A 24,167-nucleotide genomic window follows, 5' to 3' on the forward strand; every position below is an offset into this window, starting at 1 on the left:
AGCGGCTGGATGATCGAGACTAAATGGAAACCAGTAAGTCATTTTTCGGCAGTCGTAAAAAGCGAAACATAAAATTATTCAATTATCATTTTAAAACTATTAACTGTAGCTAATGCCAGACAAAATGTTATTTTATAGCAACGTAATCTGTTTCAATACTCTTTTTTTTAAATTCAGTCATAAAATCATTTTTTATGACATTCTACACATAATTTGATGACGTTTACACAGCACAGTGTCCGTTCGTCGAAAAATTAGCAGGTAGATTTTAATTTACCCTTTTCTTTTATATACTGTTTGTCCCTTACATCTATGACAGAATGTCCTGTATGCTTATCTTTTCATACCCCATTAATATTGGAGTCGGAAATAAATGACAAATAGTCTGTTTAGTGTTCGTGTTCACAGCCACAGTCACTTGTTTCTATCCATGGGCTAGTCCAAATAATTATGACGTTTGGCAAGGCTATTTTTATTTTTTTTTCTGAGACGTAGGAAGGCGTCCCAGAAAAAAAATAAAATAGCCTTGCCAGACGTCATAATTATTTGGACTATCCATGGGCATGAGAATGTATAACTTTGCTTTCGGGTCGATCCTGCACCACGTCGATCCGGCCCAAGTTGATCCGTCCCACGTTGATCTGGCCCAAATGATAAGTCGATCCGGCCCCATCAAAAAATATTTTATAAGGAACAAAAATAAAGATATGACGTTACGTGGGTACGCATGATGTTCGGACCTCAATGGAAATTCGGTGTAGTTGGCAAGATGCAGATTTTAAAATAAAAAAACATTTATCTAAAACCATTCAACATGAACAATACTCAAGAACAACCACCGTTTCCACAACCACAACAATTCAACATGAATACTAGTCAACGACAACCGTTTCCACAAACAACAACATTCAACATGAACAATAATCTACACAGGATGCCATTCCTGCAAGCACCACCAGTCAACTTACCGCCTTTGCCGTTTTATCCGTGGCCATGGGGCCCATTTAACCAACCAAGACTGTAATTTGGTGTACTTATTTGCCTGACAAGTCAAGATATGACTAAAAATCTATGTTTTTGGTTCGTTGTTGTTTTATTTGTTCTTTTCAAATATATATATATATATATATATATAAAGTATGAATATTCATAGTAATGAGAAAGAGAAAGAAAAACACCATTTTTTCATTCTATACTGTTTATAAAAGGAAAACATTTTTCTTCCCATTTTTATGTTATATACATGTATGATAAATCATAAAAATAATGAAACTTCTATTAACCATTTATAGTAAAAATCCAAAAAATGGATCATTTAATTCATTGTAATTTTAAAATTATCAATTCCTTGACAAAGGATCATCCAAAATCAACTCCAATTTTGTCCTTTTAACTTATACTTTCATTTCACTAAAATAATGCCAAAACTTAGTTCTACTGAATATAACCTTAACATTGGCATGTGGAATATTCAAGGTTTAAATTCAGAAAAAATTACTGATCATGCATTTGTAAATTTTGTATCAAAAATGCATATTATTAGTCTTGTTGAAACTTGGAGTGACAGTGGTAAACCTGTTGATAATATACCTGGATTTGATTTTATATGTAATAGTACCAGGAAAAAACATAAAAGAGCCAGACGTGGTTCTGGTGGTATTTCTCTGTATGTCAGAAGCTCTATATATAAAGGTATATCCAAATTAACTAGTACTCATAATAATGCTGTATGGGTTAAACTAGATAAACATTTTTTTAATCTTAAGAATGATATTTTTATGGCTATAGTATATTTTTCACCAGAATATTCTTCTGGTTGTACAGAAGACATAAATGAAGTTTATTCAAAGTTGCTAAGAAATATTGAGCACTATAGTCAACTTGGAGATATTGTAATTCAAGGTGATTTTAATGCATATACTAATACTATTCCTGATTTTGTTATCTCTGATGAAGCAAAATTCCCAAAATCAAAAGACAATGAGTATTCAATTGACTCACATAATTTAAGAAATAATCTTGATTCAAAATCTGCAAATAAGAGTGGAAAGTTATTAATTGATTTATGTAAAGAATCCGGACACAGAATACTGAACGGAAGAACTATTGGAGACCCTTTGGGCAAATGTACATGTATAACATATAATGGTTCCAGTCTTGTAGACTATACACTTGTGTCTTCTAATATATTACCATGCATTGGAAACTTTAAAGTCAGTGATTTTACTCCAATATCAGATCACTGTCCTATCAGTTGCTCTTTACTTACTTGCTTTCAAAAATGTAAAACTATAGAGACAAAATTAGATCCTCTCCCTGGTAAATTTTTTTGGGATAACAAAGCAATGGATTGTTATACTACAAACATTCAAAACTCACATGTAAAACAAAGACTATATGAATTTGTAAATGATAAACAGATTGATTCTAATTCAGCTGTTGAAAAATTCAACGCTATTTTGTGTGATACAGCACTTTTATCAACTAAATTTGTTCAAAAGAAAATCATGAATAGGCCTATTAAGAAAAATAAAAAACCATGGTTCTCAGACTCATGTCATGACCTCCATACTACAGTTAAAAAGTACTGTTTACTTGTAAATAAGTTTCCAGGCAACGGATCCTATAGAAAATCATTTTACTCATTCAAATCTAAACTAAGAAGAAGGTGTAAACAAGAAGAAAGAAATTACAAGAGTCAAATCTGTGACAAAATTTCACTAAATATGAAAAAAGACCCTAAGACATTTTGGAATTTACTTAACAAATTAAGTTCTCTTTCAGAAATAAAAGAGGAAAACCATTTTGATCAAGAATTATTTATAAACTACTTTAAAAAAATGAACAGTACTTCTAGTATCCAAAACGATAAATTCCATGACATAATTATTGAAAAATTAACAGCCTTAAAAAAGACACTAAATACATGCAACTCTGACAACGAATTTAATAAACAAATCCAGCCAGCTGAAATTTTAAATGCAGTTAAAACACTTAAAAATGGTAAATCATCAGCTGAAGACTTAATTTCTAATGAAATGATTAAATGTGGTATGCCAGTATTATTAGAACCCCTATTAAAACTTTTCAACCTAGTATTTATGAAAGGCAGCTTCCCAAAATTATGGAACAAAAGTCTGATTACTTTAATTCATAAAAAGGGGAACAAATCTTACCCCTCTAATTATAGAGGTATCTCATTGACTTCTAATTTGGGAAAATTATTCAATAAAATTATACACACTAGACTAATGAAGTTTATTAACACTAATAATTTGATAGTGAAAATCAGATTGGCTTCAAAGAAAAAGCTAGAACAGCAGATCATATCTTCTCATTAAAGTCTCATGTAGACAAATATAAAACTAAAAAAAAGAACATTTTTGCAGCATTTATAGATCTGCGAAAAGCCTTTGATACTGTCTGGAGGGAGGGTTTATTCTACATTCTACTCCAAAACAGACTTCCAGGCAAGCTTTTTAACGTCATCCAATCAATGTATAATGACAACAAATGCAGAATTAAATTTCAAAATGGTATGAGCCATGAATTCATATCAAATTGTGGAGTAAAACAAGGGGATGTACTTAGCCCCACTTTGTTTAATATTTATATAAATGGCCTTGTAAATGACCTTGATCATGCAAACACTCAACCAATTATTATAGGAGATGTTAAATTAACATCATTATTATATGCAGATGACATTATTATATTATCTGAAACCCAAGAAGGGCTACAAAATGCACTAAATGAGTTAACTAAATTTTGTTCCCTATGGAAACTTGATGTTAACAAACAAAAATCAAAAATTATAATATTCAATTCTAATGGAAAATCTCACTGTAATTATTTTAAAGTAGAAAAAGAAAATCTTGAGACTGTTAAATCTATTTGTTACCTTGGAATAACTATAAATTGTTCAGGAAGTTTAAGTCATTCAAAAAAAAATCTTATGGAAAAAGGAAGAAAGGCTTGGTTTAAAATTAAAAAAAACAGTCTCTTTAGATAATCCCTGCAGTATGCTTGAAAAATTATTTGATACTTTAGTTGTTCCAATAACTCTTTATGGAAGTGAAGTTTGGGGTGTAAGCCAAGTGTTCAAAGATTCGGATCCATTTGAACATTTACATATTAAATTTATTAAAGAAATTTTAGGTGTACAGTGCAAAACAACAAATGTAGCCTGTTTAACTGAGACAAACAGAATCCCTTTGTACTTTAAAATTCAGCTTTCAGCTATAAAATTTTTAAACCATATTGTAAACTGGCCTAACACTTTAGTCCATAAAATATATAATAATGTAGAGAAAACAAGTAAATGGGTTAACATTGTAAAAGACTGGTTAAATAAATTAGGGTTTGGTCATCTCACTTTTGATACTTATAATTTAAAATATCACATAAATAGTATCCAACAAAGAATCTATGACCAGGCTTATCAAATTATAAATTGTTCTATAAATAAATGTGAAAAATTAAATTTCTTTTGTCATACTAAAAGAATTAGAAAAAGGCCCCCATATATTGATATATGTAAATTCAAAACTGACCGATCAGTTTTCAGTAAATTTAAACTAAGTGCACATTCCCTAGCAATTGAAAGAGGGCGTTATACCAACATTGAAAGAAGTAAACGCATTTGCTTATCCTGTAACAGACAAGAAATTGAGGATGAATACCATTTCTTCTCAATCTGTCCATGCTATAAATCATTAAGGGATACATATATACAAAATATTAATAAAAATCTTAACTTCAATTTTATTAAATTGCAGTCCACTATAACACTTAAGCATTTGACTGTACTTTTAAATAGCAGTCTACCAGTCATTATAAAAATCACCATAAAGTATATTAATGATTGTAATTTATTAAGAACATCTGTATAACTTGTATTTCTTTTAATATGCATTGCCAACCTAATTTTTGTTTGTGTACTTTTTTCAATTGTTCATGAACATTAATAATGTGTTAACTGTTGATATTTATAGCCTTTTTTCTTCTTTGCTGTGAAAACCACTGTCACTCTAATATAATTGAAATCAATTTAACTATTGTAAGTTTATTGTCTTAATTTTGTATGCCATAACCATTTAATGTAAATGTGTTTGTGCAAATAAAATATTGTCTATTGTCTATTGTCTAAAATGAAAAAAGTTTTGCAGCGGTATAATTTCTTATTTAAATGTTAAGTTCTAATCTGTCAGTGAGCTCATTAACATTACAAAAGTTTAAATTGTTTAGCTGAACATCTACATTTTTTGTAAATTCTACATTATTGATCATGACACACACATTTGAATAATATGTTACACGTTATTATATAAACACAAAACTTTCATTTCAGTAAAGTAGATAATGGCTGATGATAATGTTGAAGAATTTTTAGAAGATGAATCTTTATCAGAAAAAGAATTCCACCTTCAGAATCCTGATGTAGTTATAAGGGGGACAACTCTGAGACACTCTGCTACTACAGATACTTTAGATTCTGTATATCTAGAACCAACAGCAGTTGAGGAAGACGTTCAAGATATTATAACAGCCATACCAGATTTAGTTAAAGGTTATATTGAATAGTAGTTAATGAGTTGAGATTTAATACTTGAAAAAAAATGAAAAAAATATTTGAATAAGCTTTCGTGGCGATATAACTTTTTTGTGCTATTACAGCGCAAAGCAATCATCGACCAATATATCAATACTAGAAAAAGAGTCTTCAAAGACAAATTGCCTACAAGTTAACTACAAGATTTAACTTCCAATTCGCATTATACATCGTACATGTTCTGAACTTTACATAATGAAATAAACATTTATCTTACCAAGACAAGTATTTTGACAGACTTGTTAAATTTACATTAACCTGAAAAGTGTCCTCATTTCATGTCACTTTAAAACAAAATTACAATTAAACAAAGTAACGTTATGCATCCATGTTTTAAATTAATTTTAACCTTTCACAACCTTAAATTTTATTAAAATCTTATGAAAATATACAGTTGTTTTATCTTCATACATTGTTACAAGGTAAGGCACATTTTCTATGGATTGGTGAATATGAATTGAAGAAGATTATCAGGTTCTGTCTTTAATGTTTTACTTTTCTTCGTTGATGCATGCATATTTTGATAATACATATATGAACCCTGTTGGAAGATTTTAAACATCAAAAGTGGATATAGTTATCCCAGTCTCTGTCGTTCAATAAATCATTCAAATTTTCCTTACAGCATGTACGTTATTGCAATATTGTTGATGTGTTTTATATGGCAAAAGTGCCAAATTAAGGTGGTACCTAACACTACAAGGAGATTACTCTGTAAAATCAGCTAAATGTTTTAATTACGTTGTGTTGTTAAGGGAATATTAAGCTTCTCAATGATCAAAATTAGTGTTTGTCAAACTGCTATATAACCAGTGTATTTTTTTTGATAAATTGGTTGTTTCAAATATTTTGATTTTTTTATATTTAATTCAAAGGGTCAAAGTAAATACTTTGTCAAAATTTTATGAAAATTAAACGAGCCAAATTAATTTTAGTGCAGGTGTTGGGTACCACCTTAATTAGAAAACATTTATTTGAAAATGGCTAGGTAGGTGATAAATGCCTCTTCTAATAAGATTGGCAATTCCTCAGCCTTTGACATGAATTATATTTTACAATGAAGACTATTTTGATATACAATATATGTGTTCATGCCTGAAATTGCCAGGGCATATAGTGTTACCCATGTTTGTACATCTGCCATTTTATTATTGCAAGGTTCTAAGATCAAACAGTTGTCAGGACTCTTTTTGTTTTACTGCCGAATAATTTCTTATATATTTTCTACTTTATACAGAATCTACAGACAGTGATTCTGCCACTGGTATTCTGGAAGAAACGATAGGGACTGTGATTGACGTGGGAAAAAAAGTGATAGATCAAATACCTGATGTGGGAAAAAAAGTGATAGATCAAATCCCTGGTCTAGTAAAGGACCTAAAAAACACAAATGAGGCTCAAGGCCAAATGAATATAAGTAGTTATTTTGCTGATCAAAACTCACTTGACGACCCTTTCAATAGCTCAGCTTTTGTAAATGTATCATCAGAAGATGCTATTCAAACAAAAGAAGAAAAGATTCTGGAAGATAATGTGTTTGACAATTTTGTTGAAGAAGAAAGCAATGTGCACCAACATTTAGAATCCAGACTCTCTCATGAAGAACCAGAAAGTGTTGACTTTCAGGTGGAAAGTGATGTAAACGTGATGGAGGCCTCATTACAATTGATTGATGACAAAGAAGATTTTGAAATGTTTACTGCAGAAAATGACCCTGACCCTGAATTCACTGAGTATGGTGTTTCTCCTGGGAGTAGTCTACTTTCAGAGAGAATACATCAGATGCACTTGTCTGAATCTGATCAGAATGAATCAGAACAATCTGGATTTGTTGGAAGTATTGACAGGCAACTGTCGTCTGCTAGTCATCATTCTGTTGGCAGTGAACCAATAATATCTCCATTACCAGTGTCACAGTTTTCGTCTAACCAGTTTTCTCCTTTTGCTACACCAACACATCAACCAGTACCACTGCCACCTGTACCAGCAAGTCAACTACCGAGTCAGCCAACACCAACACATCAAAAAGTCCATTCGCCCTTGGCTAACATCCCACCAAGTCAACCACTGAGTCAGCCAGCAGCTGAGACAAACCCATCATTTGAAACAGGTAACTGAATGTTAGCACAATAGTTGTTATGAGACAGCTTCTTTCTTACTTTCACAAGACTTGAAAGATATTTTATTCACATTTATTTTAACAAAGAGAAACGAAAAAAGGCCAGAAACAGTTTCTGCCGTGTAATGAAAAAAAAGAACAATTGATTGTTGTTTCCATCAGTTAAATGTAGTGTAAACACTAGCTAGAGGTTCAACCAAAGTAAAAAGATTTTGTTAATTATTATAAGTTTTGTGGAAAAATTTGAAGAGATACAAAGCCATTTCTACATGACTTCTGCACACAAAAAAGGGAAAAGCATAATAACTTGTAAGGTTTACCCCAATATTTTGTATAAAGAATTTTATGAAGTTTAAAGTCTTGAGTACATGAGTGTTTTCAATTTTAAAGCGACTCCAGTAATACCAACTGAAATACCCTTAAAAACACCACCTCACACCACAGCATTCTCAGATACAACCGGAGAGGATTTGTTTCTGTCAAGTATACAGATGAGTGATTCAGATCGTCAACATGATGCTTGGTTACCTGGAGATCATTCAAACTTTACACCTGTAGCAGAAAATCTTAGTACACCAGGCTTGGTAGTTAATGAACCTCAGGTAAATCTTAGTTCACATGTCTGTAGTCGAAGGACCTAGGTTAGATCTTAGTACACCTAGCTTGTCAGTCAATGAACCTCTGTTAAATCTTGGGACATCTGGCTTGGAAGTCAATGAACCTCTGCTAAATCTTGGGACATCTGGCTTGGAAGTCAATGAACCTCTGTTAAATCTTGGGACATCTGGCTTGGAAGTCAATGAACCTCTGTTAAATCTTGGGACATCTGGCTTGGAAGTCAATGAACCTCTGTTAAATCTTGGGACATCTGGCTTTGAAGTCAATGAACCTCTGTTAAATCTTGGGACATCTGGCTTGGAAGTCAATGAACCTCTGATAAATCTTGGGACATCTGGCTTGGAAGTTAATGAACCTCTGTTAAATCTTGGGACATCTGGCTTGGAAGTCAATGAACCTCTGTTAAATCTTGGGACATCTGGCTTGGATGTCAATGAACCTCTGTTAAATCTTGGGACATCTGGCTTGGATGTCAATGAACCTCTGTTAAATCTTGGGACATCTGGTTTGGATGTCAATGAACCTCTGTTAAATCTTGGGACATCTGGCTTGGAAGTCAATGAACCTCTGTTAAATCTTAGGACATCTGGCTTGGAAGTCAATGAACCTCTGTTAAATCTTGGGACATCTGGCTTGGATGTCAATGAACCTCTGTTAAATCTTGGGACATCTGGCTTGGATGCCAATGAACCTCTGTTAAATCTTGGGACATCTGGTTTGGAAGTCAATGAACCTCTGTTAAATCTTAGGACATCTGGCTTGGAAGTCAATGAACCTCTGTTAAATCTTGGGACATCTGGCTTGGATGTCAATGAACCTCTGTTAAATCTTGGGACATCTGGCTTGTCAGTCAATGAACCTCGTGTAAATCTTGAAACAAATGACTTGGTAGTCAATGCATCTTGTGTAAATCTTGATACACCTGGATTGGTAGTCAATGAACCATGTATTAATCTTAGAACATCTGACTTGGTAGTCAATGAACCCTATATAAATCCTTGAAACATCAGGTAAATATTAAATTTGCAGTACACCTGTTTTTGTCGCCAATGAATCTCAGGTAAATTTAAGTGTACCTGTCTTGGTAGTCAATGAACCTAAAGTATTTGTCAACATAACAACAGAGGATTTGGGTAGATTCAGTTAAGCTTTTTCTAATTGTTATTTGGTATATATTTGTTCTACCAGTCACTGACAACACTTTTTTCTTCAAACAATACACCTTTTTCAATTTCCTTGAAATTTTGATACATTTTTTTTATATAAACCCTGATTGCTATGATTGATGTTTATTCAGGGTGACCCAGTGAGAGATTTAGTATATCGTTATATGGGAGAACAGGAGGCTATAAAGAGACAGGTGCTGACTATAGACAGTGTTACTCAAAATATAGAAGGACTACAAAAATTGATTGTATGTATATTATTGTATCAGTGGTTAAAATGTTAAATTGTGTTAAAACTATTATGTCAAGTTAAGGCCAAAATAAAAATATGGTTTGTTTCCCCTCGCCCGACCGACTCAGAGAAATCCCGCCGACTCAAAAGTTTTTATTCCGTTTTTTTGCAACATTTTTTTTTTATTTCCGGAAATTTTTCGGGGTTGTTTCCGGTGCCGATGATCATTTTATGGTGACCAAAAATCAGCGGTATTGTTTTTGAATTTCAAACATCCTGTATTATTTTGTACACATTCCGATCACGTGATCGACTGGTTTATTTATCCGAGAGATCGTTAATTCACCCAACGATGTCAAATATCGTAGGGACCAGTTCAATAAATGATCAAAATGGCGCCATTTGCATCAGTGTTTCTATCCATTGGAAGAACCACTATCAACGTATATTTACGAGTAAATATACGTTGATAGTGGTTCTTCCAATGGATAGAAACAAGTGCCTGTGGAAGTGTTACCCCCTTCTCTGACAACGTGGTCTTGACCATTGATTGAACCATCTATGACTATATCATTACTTTTTCGCGTTTACTACCGAACTGTCAAACCTGCATTGTTTGAAGGAGGCAACCCTGTTATCAAGGGATTCATTATAAGCCTGTATATTACGATTACTTGTCCATCCGTGGCTCTTTTTCAAATGGATAAGGGAATAAGACAAAACGAAAATTTTGTGTAGATATATATGAAATATCGATATTTGTCAACCAATCATCAATATCTATTGTTTAAATTTAATGTAAACAGAGGATGGCTTGGATTAGGAATAGTATTTAATGCTAAAAAGGCCACAATTGTAAACAGGAAGTTTTGTCAGCCAGTAAGGGAGATAATTTGGGAGGGAAAGACCTAAAAGAAGTATTGTCAAATCTTGAAAAAAAAAAAAAAATGTACAACACTACCTTTTTGAATGTGACCTGTATTCAGATGCCAGAGACAGATTATTTCATCAAATATACTTCATAACAGGACAAATTCAAACAGATCTAGATAATTTATTAACAATCAATTTGCCAAATGCAGAAAATATCAATCAACTATTAGCGGAGTACATGGAGGAAACAAACCATTTCAGTGGATAATTTTTCATGCCATTTCAATAACCTAATCAACCATTTTTTAAATTTATTTCACTTCATACAATAATTCTATAATATTTTTAAAGTGCCACCTACAATATATAAGTATAAAGGAGAAACTACATTTGTGATAATTATTTTACAAGAGAGGATAATTTACAAGAGAGATTACTCTGTCATCACACCAAAGATTGAAGATTGAAGAACTTATCTGGTGGCACGTATTCAATTGTTTATTAAACATTATCAAACACAAACTCTAAAAATCAATAACAAACCAACCGCGCGACACGACAAATTGACAAAGTTACTGAGAATTGTGGAAAATCACGTGCTTACCGCAGCGCTATCCAAAAATCCTGGGGAGAACACTGGAATCTGTTTCTCAAATGTAGACAATATGCATCTTTTCCAATGATCTCCAAAAAGATGTTTTCTTTCTATGTAAAGACATTGGGCATGGTTGTCGTTGTTTTAGATGTCACAATAAGAAATTCAGAGGAAAGCAAGAAAATTTGATTTTTATTAATATTGGTGATTTCCTCAATGTCAGAAGCAAAATCTGAGTCCTGAGCTGTCAGAGGGTAAATTGTTTGATGGAACATTCTTCAGGTTGAACAACTACAGTACATGCATATATATATTTAAAACAGTTTGCTACTTAGTAGTCAGACTCACTGTCAAAGAGGGAAAAAAAATCACAGTCATGAACAATTCTGAGATACAAATCCAAATAAAATCAAATAAAATTAATGTCAAGTTGACACCTGACACAGAGAGCTACAAACATTTAGACAATTTAACACATACATTTAAGTTGCTACAGATGGCTATATATGCCAGACATACACATAATTGATTTGTTTTGCTCTGTTGGCTATTTAAAAAAATATCAAGATATAAAAAAAAAAAAAAAAAAAAACCCTACCTACCTACCCACCTACAAAAATGTGGGTAGGGGTTTGGGGAAACATACATTCTTTTAATTGTGGCCTAATTTAAATTTCATTCTCCTTCCCAATAGAGTAATCTGACTTGTTAAACACCTGCACTGTAAAATGATAAGTTTTACAATCATATGAATTCAGTTTTGTATTGGTTTACTAGTTTGTGAATAGAATTCAGATAATAAGGCCACGGTTTTTTAATTTGTTGGTTTACGGATCAGCCGACCCGATTTTGCCGATTTTCAAAATAAAAATAAAATTGACTTTCATGGTGTTTTATTCCCGCCGACCCTAACAAATGCATTATCCCTGAAAAATAATTAAAATATTTTTTTTATCAAATCAAATGCATTAATCACTAACAAAAGTTATAACACTTTCTGTTGTGAAAAAATAAAACTTCCAGTTTACGTTTCTACAAATAGACAAATCAATTATAACTGACCTTGAAATGTCGTTTGCGCAACGAATTTTGCGAAACGAATCCTGTGTTTAGAACCAATTACACCATAAGTTCGTTTTCCTTTATTTGTCACCAGTCCGTAAGATGCATCATCTCAGAGAAATAGACTTGTCCAAATATGGACAGGTGGAATTCATCAGTTAAAGTACTGAATACTAACAAATCATTTGGAATTTTCTTGTTTCATAGAAAATTAAAAAAATATTGGCCATTTGGATAAAAAACGGGAATGCATGACAACAGATTAACCCGATTTTTCTCGTTTTTCCAGTGGACAAGTCTATTACGTTTTTCGACACTTGTGTTGAAACTTATTTTCGTACCATGTTTTTACATTTTTTCTTTAACAGTTTTCGTGCTTGAAGACCATTATACACCAAGTTTTCTGGAATTGATTAAGAGTTACGCAAATTTGTTTTTCTTGTTTGTGAAATGACGATTCAATTTCGTCTTTGTCCGTGCAACTCCCCTTTTTTACGGGAAATTATTTAACAATGTCAAACGATGTTTATGACAACTGAGCAATAATATTTCATCGAACTTAAAGTTAAGAAATGTTGACAAAATAGCATAATAAACAAACATACAGTATTGTTAGAAAGGTGAAATGTATATTTATTTTGCATATTTTTCTGTCTTGAAGGATTTTTTTTTTGATTTTTTTCCCGACCGACCAACCCGACTTTTTTATGGGGAAAATCCGTAAACCAATAAATTAAAAAAACGTGGCCTAAGAAATATAAAATTGAAAATAAACACAAATTGATGTAACCAATTATAAGTCCATTTTCATGGAGAGTCATGGTTTAGGGGTTAGTACCAGGCCCTCAGCCAGGAATTTCCAAGAGGGGGTTAGTTTGACTCACAAACTCACCTTTAACAGTCACAATTCGAACAGAACATTGACTTTAACAGTGCTTATTTGTTTTCAAGGGGGGGGGAGGGGTTCGTCCGAACCCCCCGAACCCCCTCTGGCTACGGGTATGAGTACATCGGACTACTAACAAAAAGGTTCCTGGTTCAATTCCCATTCTGGGATGAAAATGTCAGGGACTGATGAATTTTCAGCTCCCCCTTGACACCATTTGCGAGTATGGTCTTGAGGAAACGACGATAGTCCATCAGAAGGGGACAATAAATGGCTGACCTGTGTTAAGAGAGAGCCATATCTATTGCATGTTAAACACACCCAAGTAGATTTAAAAAAAAGAACAGGCTAATGTCCATACAAGGCAGCACTGGCACCCGCAAAGTGGAAAGGGATTAATATAAGTTGCAAAACTTGTTTCCCAATCCACTATAAATAGATATGTTAAAACCAGAGACATATAATACAATTATTGTATTATATGTCTCTGTTAAAACTAAGTAGGAAAAAAACACCTTAAAAACATACAAGAAGTCCAAATGTTGAAACCACTAGGTATTTGTTTAAGGATACATATGTTAGTAAAGTAAAAGTTCTATTCAAAGGACAGATTGGAAACGGATGTTGAAATGGTTGAATGTTGAATGCAGGCTCAAATTATACTTAGTTTATGAATATTGGGGTAATGGTCTGTCCTTAACTCCACTGGCCTTCATGTGTCTGTGTGTCCATCTCAGGATTTTTCTTCTACAGAAACTTCAAATCAGAGTACATGTATTTAAAAAAAAAGTAACCATGCTTTACTAAGGGATGTGTTTTCACATCCATCACTTATCAACTACCTGATATACTGATATATATTTGCACTTAATGGCCATTTATGATTTTTTTTTTAGCTTTTCTCTCAAAAGCAGCAAATTGGAGTGACCTGCAATTTGGCATGCTTTAAGGTGTTCGACATTTTCATATCTATAATTTATTAACTTCTTGTTGACTGAATACTTTTCCAGAGGTATCAATAGTGAGCAATAGGTCAGTTTGTCTAAAAAAATGTCTGATGATGGAAGCGACTAAAAGCGAGTACCATCAAGAACAGGGCAACTTGTTTCGCTTTTGGGGGTCGGGAAAGCGAAGGGACGACCGGGAAAGTGACTTCTTCGCCCAAGTCGCCTGGTAGCGTGACCCCTGGACTCTTGTAATTTTCTTTTCTGTTAATGTACTTTTCAGGAAGTATATGTTGTCTGTGCCAACTTTTAACTATTGTTAATATATATTGATTGATGAATGATTCTGTGTTTTAGGCTGGAGGGTGTTACAGATCAGCAGTAGATTTAACAGGGAGGTTGTTAACAGAGACAGGACAGGGCCCAGATCAAGTGGGACAGATAACTACTCATACAACTCATTCTCTACAGGTAGGTTGTTGACAGAGACAGGACAGGGCCCAGATCAAGTGGGACAGATAACTACTCACACAACTCATTCTTTACAGGTAGATAACCTATCATTAGAAAATAAGAAAATGTGGTATGATTGATCAGTACACATTCAACATATTAAGGTATAAAGATGTCATAAACAGTATGAAAAAGCCAGACCTTGTCTCTTCCTAAGTAGGTTAGATAAATGTTGATGTAATTTTACACAAAATAAAAAATTTCAAATGTTGATCACATTTTTATCTGTACAAGATGTTTCCTTCCATAATTGACAGCTGATAAAGGCACCTTGCCTTATTTTTAAAGTTCTAACTTGTCAGTTAAATCAGTATGTTATATGTCAATTATCATAGTTGTGACTCCGTAACCTTTCCTTAACTTGAAGTTAATCAGTATATGTTCTATGTTTATAATTATAGTTATGGTTTTGTCGCTTTGCCTTGCTGATGAAGTTGAGATATTATAGTATTGCTGAATCAGAATTCCAAGCTTTCCAGAATCTAGATACTCCTGATCTCTACTATGAATATTATCCAAGGATGTATCCAGGCAGAAAAGGTAGGCAGGAAAAATAAAAGTTTGTAAATTAGAAAGAGTACATATTATCTCCTGAACACAATTTTTGGCTTATTCAGTCCAGTTGATCAGCTATTTATGGAGTATGCTAAAATATGTCTTACTTTTGAATCACAAATTGCCAAACTCTGGAACACTTACTGTGATAAAGTCAAAATAGTGTTTATTTTTAATGGCCACAACTTTCTGACTTTCAGCAAAATATAAGAACAAGCTGAAAAAACGGTTGACAACTGCTTAACTCATTAGATTTACATAAAGCACACAAAATACATCAAACAAAAAGACTTACCGCACCAAGTACCAATCGGAGAGTAATTCTTGTTACTGAATGTTTCCAAATCTTAAAATATCAGTCAGCACACAACTAATGGATTTGAGTTTAAAGACGTCATAGACAGCCAGAGAAAAATATGATCTTGTACAATGCCAAAATATAAATGTTTAGGTATATTGTAGGACCCTACATGTTCATAGCTGAATAGCAGTTGTACTTAGTTAAAGTTAGAATGTGGTATCTCAATTAGTTTTCTACAGATATGGCCAATCTTTCAACCAAACCTTTGTATCTACGAAAGAAAAAAGTTAATGTTTTAAGTAATTTGATTTTTTCAGGTTCAATGGTTCCTTTTGGTATGAGAATACTACATGCTGAACTTCCACATTATTTAGGCAGGTCACACGAAGCTTTAGATAGACTATACTATGTATTAGCTGTTGCACAAAAGGTAGGCAGAAAGTTTATTATACCCTCCACTTTCTGAAGTGGATTGTTTTAACTTGTTTATAGTCATGGGGAAAGTTTGCTCCACTTTTGTATCTACAACTGCACCTGATTGATTTGACAGAATTTTTATGACATTTTACAGAATCTTGCGTGATTTTCTTTTGCACCACCTGTTTTATTTATTCATTTGAATAATTTTTATACGACCGCAAATTTTGAAAAAATTTTCGTCGTATATTGCTATCACGTTGGCGTCGTCGTCGTCGTCGTCGTCGTCGTCGTCGTCGTCGTCGTCGGCGTCGTCGTCGTCGTCGTCGTCGTCCGAATACTTTTAGTTTTCGCACTCTAACTTTAGTAAAAGTGAATAGAAATCTATGAAATTTTAACACAAGGTTTATGACCATAAAAGGAAGGCTGGTATTGATTTTGGGAGTTTTGGTCCCAACATTTTAGGAATTAGGGGCCAAAAAGGGCCCAAATAAGCATTTTCTTGGTTTTCGCACTATAACTTTAGTTTAAGTTAATAGAAATCTATGAAATTTTGACACAAGGTTTATAACCACAAAATAAAGGTTGGGATTGATTTTGGGAGTTTTATTTTCAACAGTTTAGGAATTAGGGGCCAAAAAAGGGCCCAAATAAGCATTATTCTTGGTTTTCGCACAATAACTTTAGTTAAAGTAAATAGAAATCAATGAAATTTAAACACAATGTTTATGACCACAAAAGGAAGGTTGGTATTGATTTTGGGAGTTTCGGTCCCAACAGTTTAGGAATTAGGGGCCAAAAAGGGACCCAATAAGCTTTTTTCTTGGTTTTCGCACCATAGCGTTAGTATAAGTAAATAGAAATCTATGAAATTTAAACACAAGATTTATGACTATAAAAGGAAGGTTGGTATTGATTTTGGAAGTTTTGGTCCCAACAGTTAAGGAAAAAGGGGCCCAAAGGGTCCAAAATTAAACTTTGTTTGATTTCATCAAAATTGAATAATTGGGGTTCTTTAATATGCCGAATCTAACTGTGTATGTAGATTCTTAATTTTTGGTCCCGTTTTCAAATTGGTCTACATTAAGGTCCAAAGGGTCCAAAATTAAACTTAGTTTGATTTTAACAAAAATTGAAACCTTGGGGTTCTTTGATATGCTGAATCTAAAAATGTACTTAGATTTTTGATTATTGGCCCAGTTTTCAAGTTGGCCCAAATCGGGGTCCAAAATTAAACATTGTTTGATTTCATCAAAAATTGAATAATTGGGGTTCTTTGATATGCCAAATCTAACTGTGTATGTAGATTATTAATTTTTGGTCCAGTTTTAAAATTGGTCTAAATTAAAGTGCAAAGGGTCCAAAATTAAACTAAGTTTGATTTTAACAAAAATTAAATTCTTGGGCCTCTTTGATATGCTGAATCTAAACATGTACTTAGATTTTTGATTATGGGCCCAGTTTTCAAGTTGGTCCAAATCAGGATCTAAAATTATTATATTAAGTATTGTGCAAAAGCAAGTCTTTTCAATTGCACAGTATTGTGCAATGGCAAGAAATATCTAATTTCACAATATTGTGAAATAGCAAATTTTTTTTTAATTAAGAGTTATCTTTCTTTGTCCAGTATAGTAAGCAAGAAATATCTGCAAGAATTTTTTTTAATTGGAGTTATCTTTCTTTGTCCAGAATCAACTTAAATCTTTGTTATATACAATATACAATGTATATTCACTTTTTACTACCAACTGATAAATTTAAATAATCTTTACCATTCAGTGATAACAAGCAGTTTTTTTACATCATGTATTTAAATGAGTAGTAATTGTTGCAAACTCCATTAGAATATTTTAATTGAAATTAGTTTTGGAATAAGGGAAAGGGGGATGTGAATAAAAAATTGGGTTAAATTTTTCTCATTTGAAATTTCATAAATAAAAAGAAAATTTCTTCAAACATTTTTTTGAGAGGATTAATATTCAACAGCATAATGAATTGCTCTATTAAAGAGAAAACAAAAATTTTAAGTTCATTTGAATACATTCATTCTGTGTCAGAAACCTATGCTGTGTCAACTATTTAATCACAATCCAAATTTAGAGCGGAATCCAGCTTGAATGTTGTGTCCTTACTTGCCCCAACCGTTCAGGGTTCAACCTCTGCGGTCGTATAAAGCTACGCCCTGCGGAGCATCTGGTTGGGTTTACTATGAGATGACGGTCCTTTTTATATCTGCATGCTATGATAAACAAGTGTATCAGGTTCTCCTCCTTGACCCTTAATCTAATGAAATGAAATGTTCTCAGAATCTTTACCACATGATGCCATTGTGCTTCTGTTTTTTGTTAATTTGTTGTTGGTCTGGAATGTTTGGTTTCCCTTACAAGCTTACAGATATTCCTTTTTATCGTCAAAGTATCCATTTTGATATGACGAAATATGAGATATTATAATATTTGTTTATATATGCTGATTGGCAGTCACTGGATCATAGTTTAAATGAAGAATTAGCTTCGGTTACTTAGGTACATGTGAGATCTAAATCTATCATTAAGATTTGTTACTTTTTTAGATATTGATAAATCTTGAAGATGGTTTGGCTGAAGATGGAAGTGCAGTAGAGATTACTTCAGAAAGTAGAAAAGGTAAAGAAAATATGGACAGAATGATAAAATACTTACTTTTCTTAGAAGTAAGATATGATTGACAAAACTTAATTTATAGAATAGAACATTTTTTAGGGAACTTACAATAAAACTTTCATAGCATTTGTAAAGCAATTTATTTCAATAAAATTTTATATATTGTAAAATCCTTAAAGAAGTAAACTATTTAAATTTCTATTGTAGTTTCCAAAGAATTATGGCAGGAAAGAGAAAAACAAGTATTATATATCATAGGAAATACATTCCTGGCAATTAAGGTGAGACTTCAACGTAATTTTACTTGTGGAATCCTGAACATAATGCAGTATGAGTTGCTTAATTTCAATTTCAAAGAAAAAAAAGGGTTGAGGATAGCGCTTTTCTGCATCAGTATCTTTAGTTAGACTTTATATCTATAGGGTGTTAATTTAACAATTCCAATTTGTAAACTTAAAATATGTATTGTTACTTTGATCTCAAAAACTTTTTATAAAAAATATTGCCATTGGACATTATTAAGTAATTTATATGCAATGCATTGTAGTGCACACTCTAGTTTTGAAAATATTAAATTTTATAATGAAAGAAATGAAAACAGTTATAACATATTATATGGAAGACCATTCCTACAGATCTGTATATTTTGCAGGATTATGAAGCTGCTGTTAGTGTATATGATTCTACCCTGAGTAAAGATTGTTCTTGTAAAGCTGACCTTTTGAGTGGCATTGGGAGAATATACTTACAGGTAAAGCTGATCAGATCTTGTAATAAATAAAATTTTACATGTTTTTTTTTTATTTAGAGTAAAAAGACCTCTTCATTTTATACATCCTCCACAAAATGGCAAGGGAATTCAGTATTACATATATCTGTCATTTGAGCCTTTAAACCATAACAGCTGTTTAAACTTTTTATGTTATGCCTGCTGATATAGATATGATTTTTGATACATTGGTCTATAATGATGAATTACTGATAAGTTTGACAGACTTTGGTAGAATTACTTCCCTTGGACCTAAGAAATTTCATAAGATTGTATTTGACCGACCTTTTTTTTTGTAATGCCTGCAGACTTACAGATCTACTTTTTTGGTATAAAATCTTTCACAGTTACAAGTGTGACTGCTTTTTATGAAGCATCTTTTTGAAATAATTATGATTTTAAATAATCTTTCCTTTTGCAAGACTCTTATAAAAAACCCAGATCAAAAAGTCTTTTCAAAGTTTAAATTAGAATTTTGATATTTGCCTCAACTTTAATCAAATGAATGTCCATTGAAACTATTAAGTTAGATTTTATATGTCTTTTTAGATTGGTAATGTACCAAAAGCAAAAGACTGTTTTAAACAAGCAGAAGTACTCTCTGATAGTCAAGATAAATATGTTAAATGTAGAAATTTTATTAACAGGTAAGAGATAAAGGTAGCTTTATACAGTTAACAGACTATTATTTGAACTTGGAATTATTTTTAATTATGGAATGTGCATAATTTCTTGTGCTTGAAAATTTTTAATGAATTCCATGTTTATTCTGCATTATAATATTCTGTGCGCCACACACCACTTTCTATTACAAAAAAGATAACACATTTTCAATAGAATGAACACTATCTATTCAAAATGAATTGTGTGGAAAATATTATGCACTGCTCAAAACATAATAATACAGAACATGGAATTTATCAAAAATGTCAAACACAAGAAATTGTGCAATTCCATAATTAAAATAATTTCGAGTTCAAATAATAGCCTGTTAGTTCCTATTTGTGTTTTTCAAGTAAGATATATTTAGTTTTGCAAATTTTAATTATAGAATTTAAATATATTAGATAACGTTTTGATAACTCTGCTGACTTTGGTTATGCAAATTATTTTCATCATTGGTCTGATCATTCCTTTCTGAATTAGATTTATCATATCTATATTTTACTGATTTTCAGTCAAAACATTATACTTCAAGAATTAATTAGAAAGAAATGCACAATTGATGTATTAAAAGGTAAACAATTAAAAAGTGTTTAAATGTTGTTTTATATGGTCTTTTACAACAATTTTAAATTCACTAATTTCAGAGGTTTAGAGGGCATGTGTTTAAACAACTTTTCAGAAGCATTCCAGAATTTTAAAAGTGCTGTTGAATGTGATCCCAAAAATTCTTCAGTAAGTATTAACTAATTAGTAGTCTGTTCGGATAATGCAGCTAATCAATTGAAATAAAAAAGCAAGATTTTGGACAAGTTAATTCCTGAATTGTTTAATTTTAGATGTTTGCATTCTTAGGATGTATTTATCAAATTTAAAAAATAAAGATAAAATACTGGATGTTTTGATAATTATTGGCTCAATTTCAGTGCTCTATTTAAATTAAATGGACTTATGAGTCATAATTTCTTCTAAAGTTATCCTTGATTGTAGTAAATACTGTTGTATGTGTTTTCTCTATATTCAGACATATTTGACACGTCTTTATAAAAATTGCAAAGAATTGATCATACAAAAATGAAACTGGTTTGCCTTATTGATCCTTATTCAATGAATATTTAAACTATCATTTTCCATTTCTGAAAACATGCCCAAGTAGTGATACAGAAACAAGGATACATTTGAACCTTTCTTTTGACAGGCTGTAAATAATATGGCTGTTTGTTCCTTGTACGTTGGAAAGTTAATGGAAGCTTTAAAGAGTCTGGAAGTCTTAGTACATGAAGATCCAGAGAGGAATTTACATGAAGGAGTTTTATTTAACTTGTGTACTTTATATGAACTAGAATCATCAAGAGCTTTACATAAAAAACAAGCGTTACTGGACCTGGTCAGCAGACATAAGGGGGATGGATTTCCTGTTGCTTGTTTGAAAATGGCTTGAATATTGCTCCATATACTGACTGCTTTGTAGAATTTGAGCAGTATCTTCTGAAAAATAACTGGATATTGTTTAAAAAAACCCATTTAGACTGGAATTAAAAAAATATATTACAAATTCATTTAAGTTATCTACTTGTAAAAGATACAATTGCTTTGAGAAACAGTATTCTGTACATTTAGGTGATAAGGGACCAACTTAATCAGTATCAATACATTTCATTATAAAGTCACAGTTCTATTTGTAACTTTGATGTAGCTTCTTATATTATTTCCTAAGGTTTTAATTTGAACTGATATTGTTGTCAATATATTTTTGAAACATCTTTAAATCACCTCAACAAGTGCTGTTAGTGTAGTGTTCAAAAAATATATCTAACATTCAAAATAACCTACATTGAATTGTACAAGTGACCAAACATTTTCCCCAAATTATTGTCATAGGACCCAAATTGTTTGATGAATGATTGGAGTTGTTGAGTATTACTCAATGAAACCTATGCCTACAAACAAAACATGACCATCCTTTATTAAATGAACTGATTAGACCGTTGGTTTTCCCGTTTGAATGGTTTTACACTAGTAATTTTGGGGCCCTTTATAGATTGTTGTTCGGTGTGAGCCAAGGCTCCGTGTTGAAGGCCGTACTTTAACCTATAATGGTTTACTTTTTAAATTGTTATTTGGATGGAGAGTTGTCTCATTGGCACTCACACTACATCTTCCTATATCTATGAGACACATCATATTAATTAAAAACAACTTTGCATTTTACAGAGAGTTGCCATGGACACCTTTTATCTAACAGATATAGGTCAGAAACATTGAGATGTTTTGATGCATTTATTGTGTTTTTGGTTACTTTACTCCCTACCTTTTTATCCAAATCTATTGAAGGACAAAACATATAGAGAAGAAGGCACAGATCATAATTAACATTTAAAATCTTGTGCAATGCCCTGTTTAAATATGTGTATGTTATTCTTCAAAGTGGCAATAGGTATATTGATATTTAAGGACATGCCTAAGTATTTGAATATTAATTTGATTTTGACTATCATCATTAATAAATATGATTGTTTTGCTACATGAATATTTGAAAAGTAGTGTGGGACCACATTGTTAAAAAAATAATAATTGAATTATTTCTTTAATGAAATCAGTATATGTAAATTTAGAATAAGTTTTCAATAGGGATAGTGCAATAATTTTCTCACATTATTTTTTTTTTTTTTTTGTTTCAGTTTATTTTTCTTGTATTTTGCATTGTACGTGATAACTTGTGTGTAGTTAGAAATAAATTATTAAAGTATTTATTTTTGTTGTTTTGATGTTAGTTGGTGAGATAGCTATTACTTTAACATTTATGAGTTGAAAATAATTGAATAATAAAAAAAAGATTCAAGAAAAAGATAAGTTGTATATGTATTGTTACCAAGGTACCAAAAAGATAAAGCGAAGTGCCAGATATTTTAATACATTACAGAAAACATCAACTAACTCTTAACTTTTAAATTTGTTCCAGAATGAAAATACAAATGCAAACAGAATACAGAAAAAAACCATAACATATATTTTGACTTGATGGTGTGAATTCATATTTGTAGACATATTCTATTTCTTACTTTAACAATAATTTTGATTGTTTGTTGCTGGTTAAAAAACTATCATTTTTACTATGCAAAAAAGTGTACACACCCAATGTTACTTGCCATAAGCATCATCACTGATTCCTGAAGTTGAGCAGAAACTGCCAACCATGCAAGATCATTCACGATTTTTGTTTGGGTGACTGCTCATTTTGTTTACCGTTGTGTGAAATATTTGGTTGTCTTTTTGTCATTTTTTAGCTCACCTGGCCCGAAGGGCCAAGTGAGCTTATGCCATCACTTGGCGTCCGTCGTCGTCCATCGTCTGTCGTCGTCTGTCGTAGTAAACTATTTCAAGAATCTTCTCCTCTGAAACTACTGGGCCAAATACTTCCAAACTTTAACTGAATGTTCCTTAGGGTATCTACCGGTAGTTTATAAATTGTATCCGAGGTTTTGATCTATCAACAAACATGGTCGCCATTGCTAAAAATAGAACATAGGGGTCAAATGCAGTTTTTGGCTTATAACTCAAAACCAAAGCATTTAGAGCAAATCTGACGTGGGTAATGTTGTTTATCAGGTCAAGATCTATCTGCCCTGAAATTTTTAGATGAATCAGACAACCTATTGTTGGGTTGCTGCCCCTGAATTGGTAATTTTAAGGAAATTTTGCTGTTTTTGGTTATTATCTTGAATATTATTATAGATAGAGATAAACTGTAAAGTGAGCAATAATGTTCAGCAAAGTAAGATCTACAAATAAGTCAACATGACTGAAATGGTCAGTTGACCCCTTTAGGAGTTATTGCCCTTTATAGTCAATTTTTAACCATTTTTGGTAAATCTTAGTTATCTTTTACAAAAATCTTCTCCTCTGAAACTACTGGACCAAATACTTCCAAACTTTAACTGAATGTTCCTTAGGGTATCTAGTTTATAAATTGTATCTGAAGTTTTGATCTATCAACAAACATGGTCGCCATTACTAAAAATAGAACATAGGGGTCAAATGCAGTTTTTGGCTTATGACTCAAAAACCAAAGCATTTAGAGCAAATCTGACATGGGTTATATTGTTAATCAGGTCAAGATCTATCTGACAACCTGTTGTTGGGTTGCTGCCCCTGAATTGATAATTTTAAGGAAATTTTGCTGTTTTTGGATATTATCTTG

General features: G+C 32.0%; 2 protein-coding genes across 3 annotated transcripts; both read left to right on the top strand.

Annotated features, from left to right (window-relative positions):
• Window positions 1-114: 114 nt before the first annotated feature.
• LOC134693290 (trafficking protein particle complex subunit 12-like) lies at window positions 115-22,621 on the top strand. Of its 2 annotated transcripts, XM_063554048.1 has the most exons (15): window positions 115-261; window positions 5,351-5,569; window positions 6,849-7,721; window positions 8,121-8,332; window positions 9,646-9,762; window positions 14,464-14,504; window positions 14,582-14,654; window positions 15,021-15,159; window positions 15,793-15,905; window positions 18,465-18,537; window positions 18,742-18,815; window positions 19,187-19,285; window positions 19,853-19,950; window positions 20,614-20,701; window positions 21,165-22,621. In XM_063554048.1, the coding sequence occupies exons 2-15, from the start codon at window positions 5,362-5,364 to the stop codon at window positions 21,405-21,407; spliced, it is 2,451 nt and encodes an 816-aa protein (XP_063410118.1). In that variant the 5' UTR covers window positions 115-261; window positions 5,351-5,361; the 3' UTR covers window positions 21,408-22,621. The 2 variants fall into 2 exon arrangements, with proteins under 2 accessions (XP_063410118.1, XP_063410110.1); XM_063554040.1 differs by lacking the exon at window positions 14,582-14,654 and having other exon boundaries at window positions 14,464-14,577.
• On the top strand, window positions 1,530-3,341 carry LOC134705199 (uncharacterized). Its single transcript, XM_063563962.1, has one exon. The coding sequence runs from the start codon at window positions 1,530-1,532 to the stop codon at window positions 3,339-3,341; it is 1,812 nt and encodes a 603-aa protein (XP_063420032.1).
• Window positions 22,622-24,167: the final 1,546 nt, after the last annotated feature.

The sequence above is a fragment of the Mytilus trossulus genome, chromosome 1, assembly GCF_036588685.1.
Source record: "Mytilus trossulus isolate FHL-02 chromosome 1, PNRI_Mtr1.1.1.hap1, whole genome shotgun sequence".
Classification (NCBI taxonomy): domain Eukaryota; kingdom Metazoa; phylum Mollusca; class Bivalvia; order Mytilida; family Mytilidae; genus Mytilus; species Mytilus trossulus.

Coding starts and splice junctions, on each gene's coding strand:
- LOC134705199 (XM_063563962.1), top strand. CDS start 1,530: ATGCATATTATTAGTCTTGTTGAAACTTGGAGTGACAGTGGTAAACCT.
- LOC134693290 (XM_063554040.1), top strand. CDS start 5,362: ATGGCTGATGATAATGTTGAAGAATTTTTAGAAGATGAATCTTTATCA. Junction 15,160..15,792: donor GATGTATCCAGGCAGAAAAG/GTAGGCAGGAAA, acceptor TGATTTTTTCAG/GTTCAATGGTTCCTTTTGGT. Junction 19,951..20,613: donor TGTAGAAATTTTATTAACAG/GTAAGAGATAAA, acceptor CACTAATTTCAG/AGGTTTAGAGGGCATGTGTT.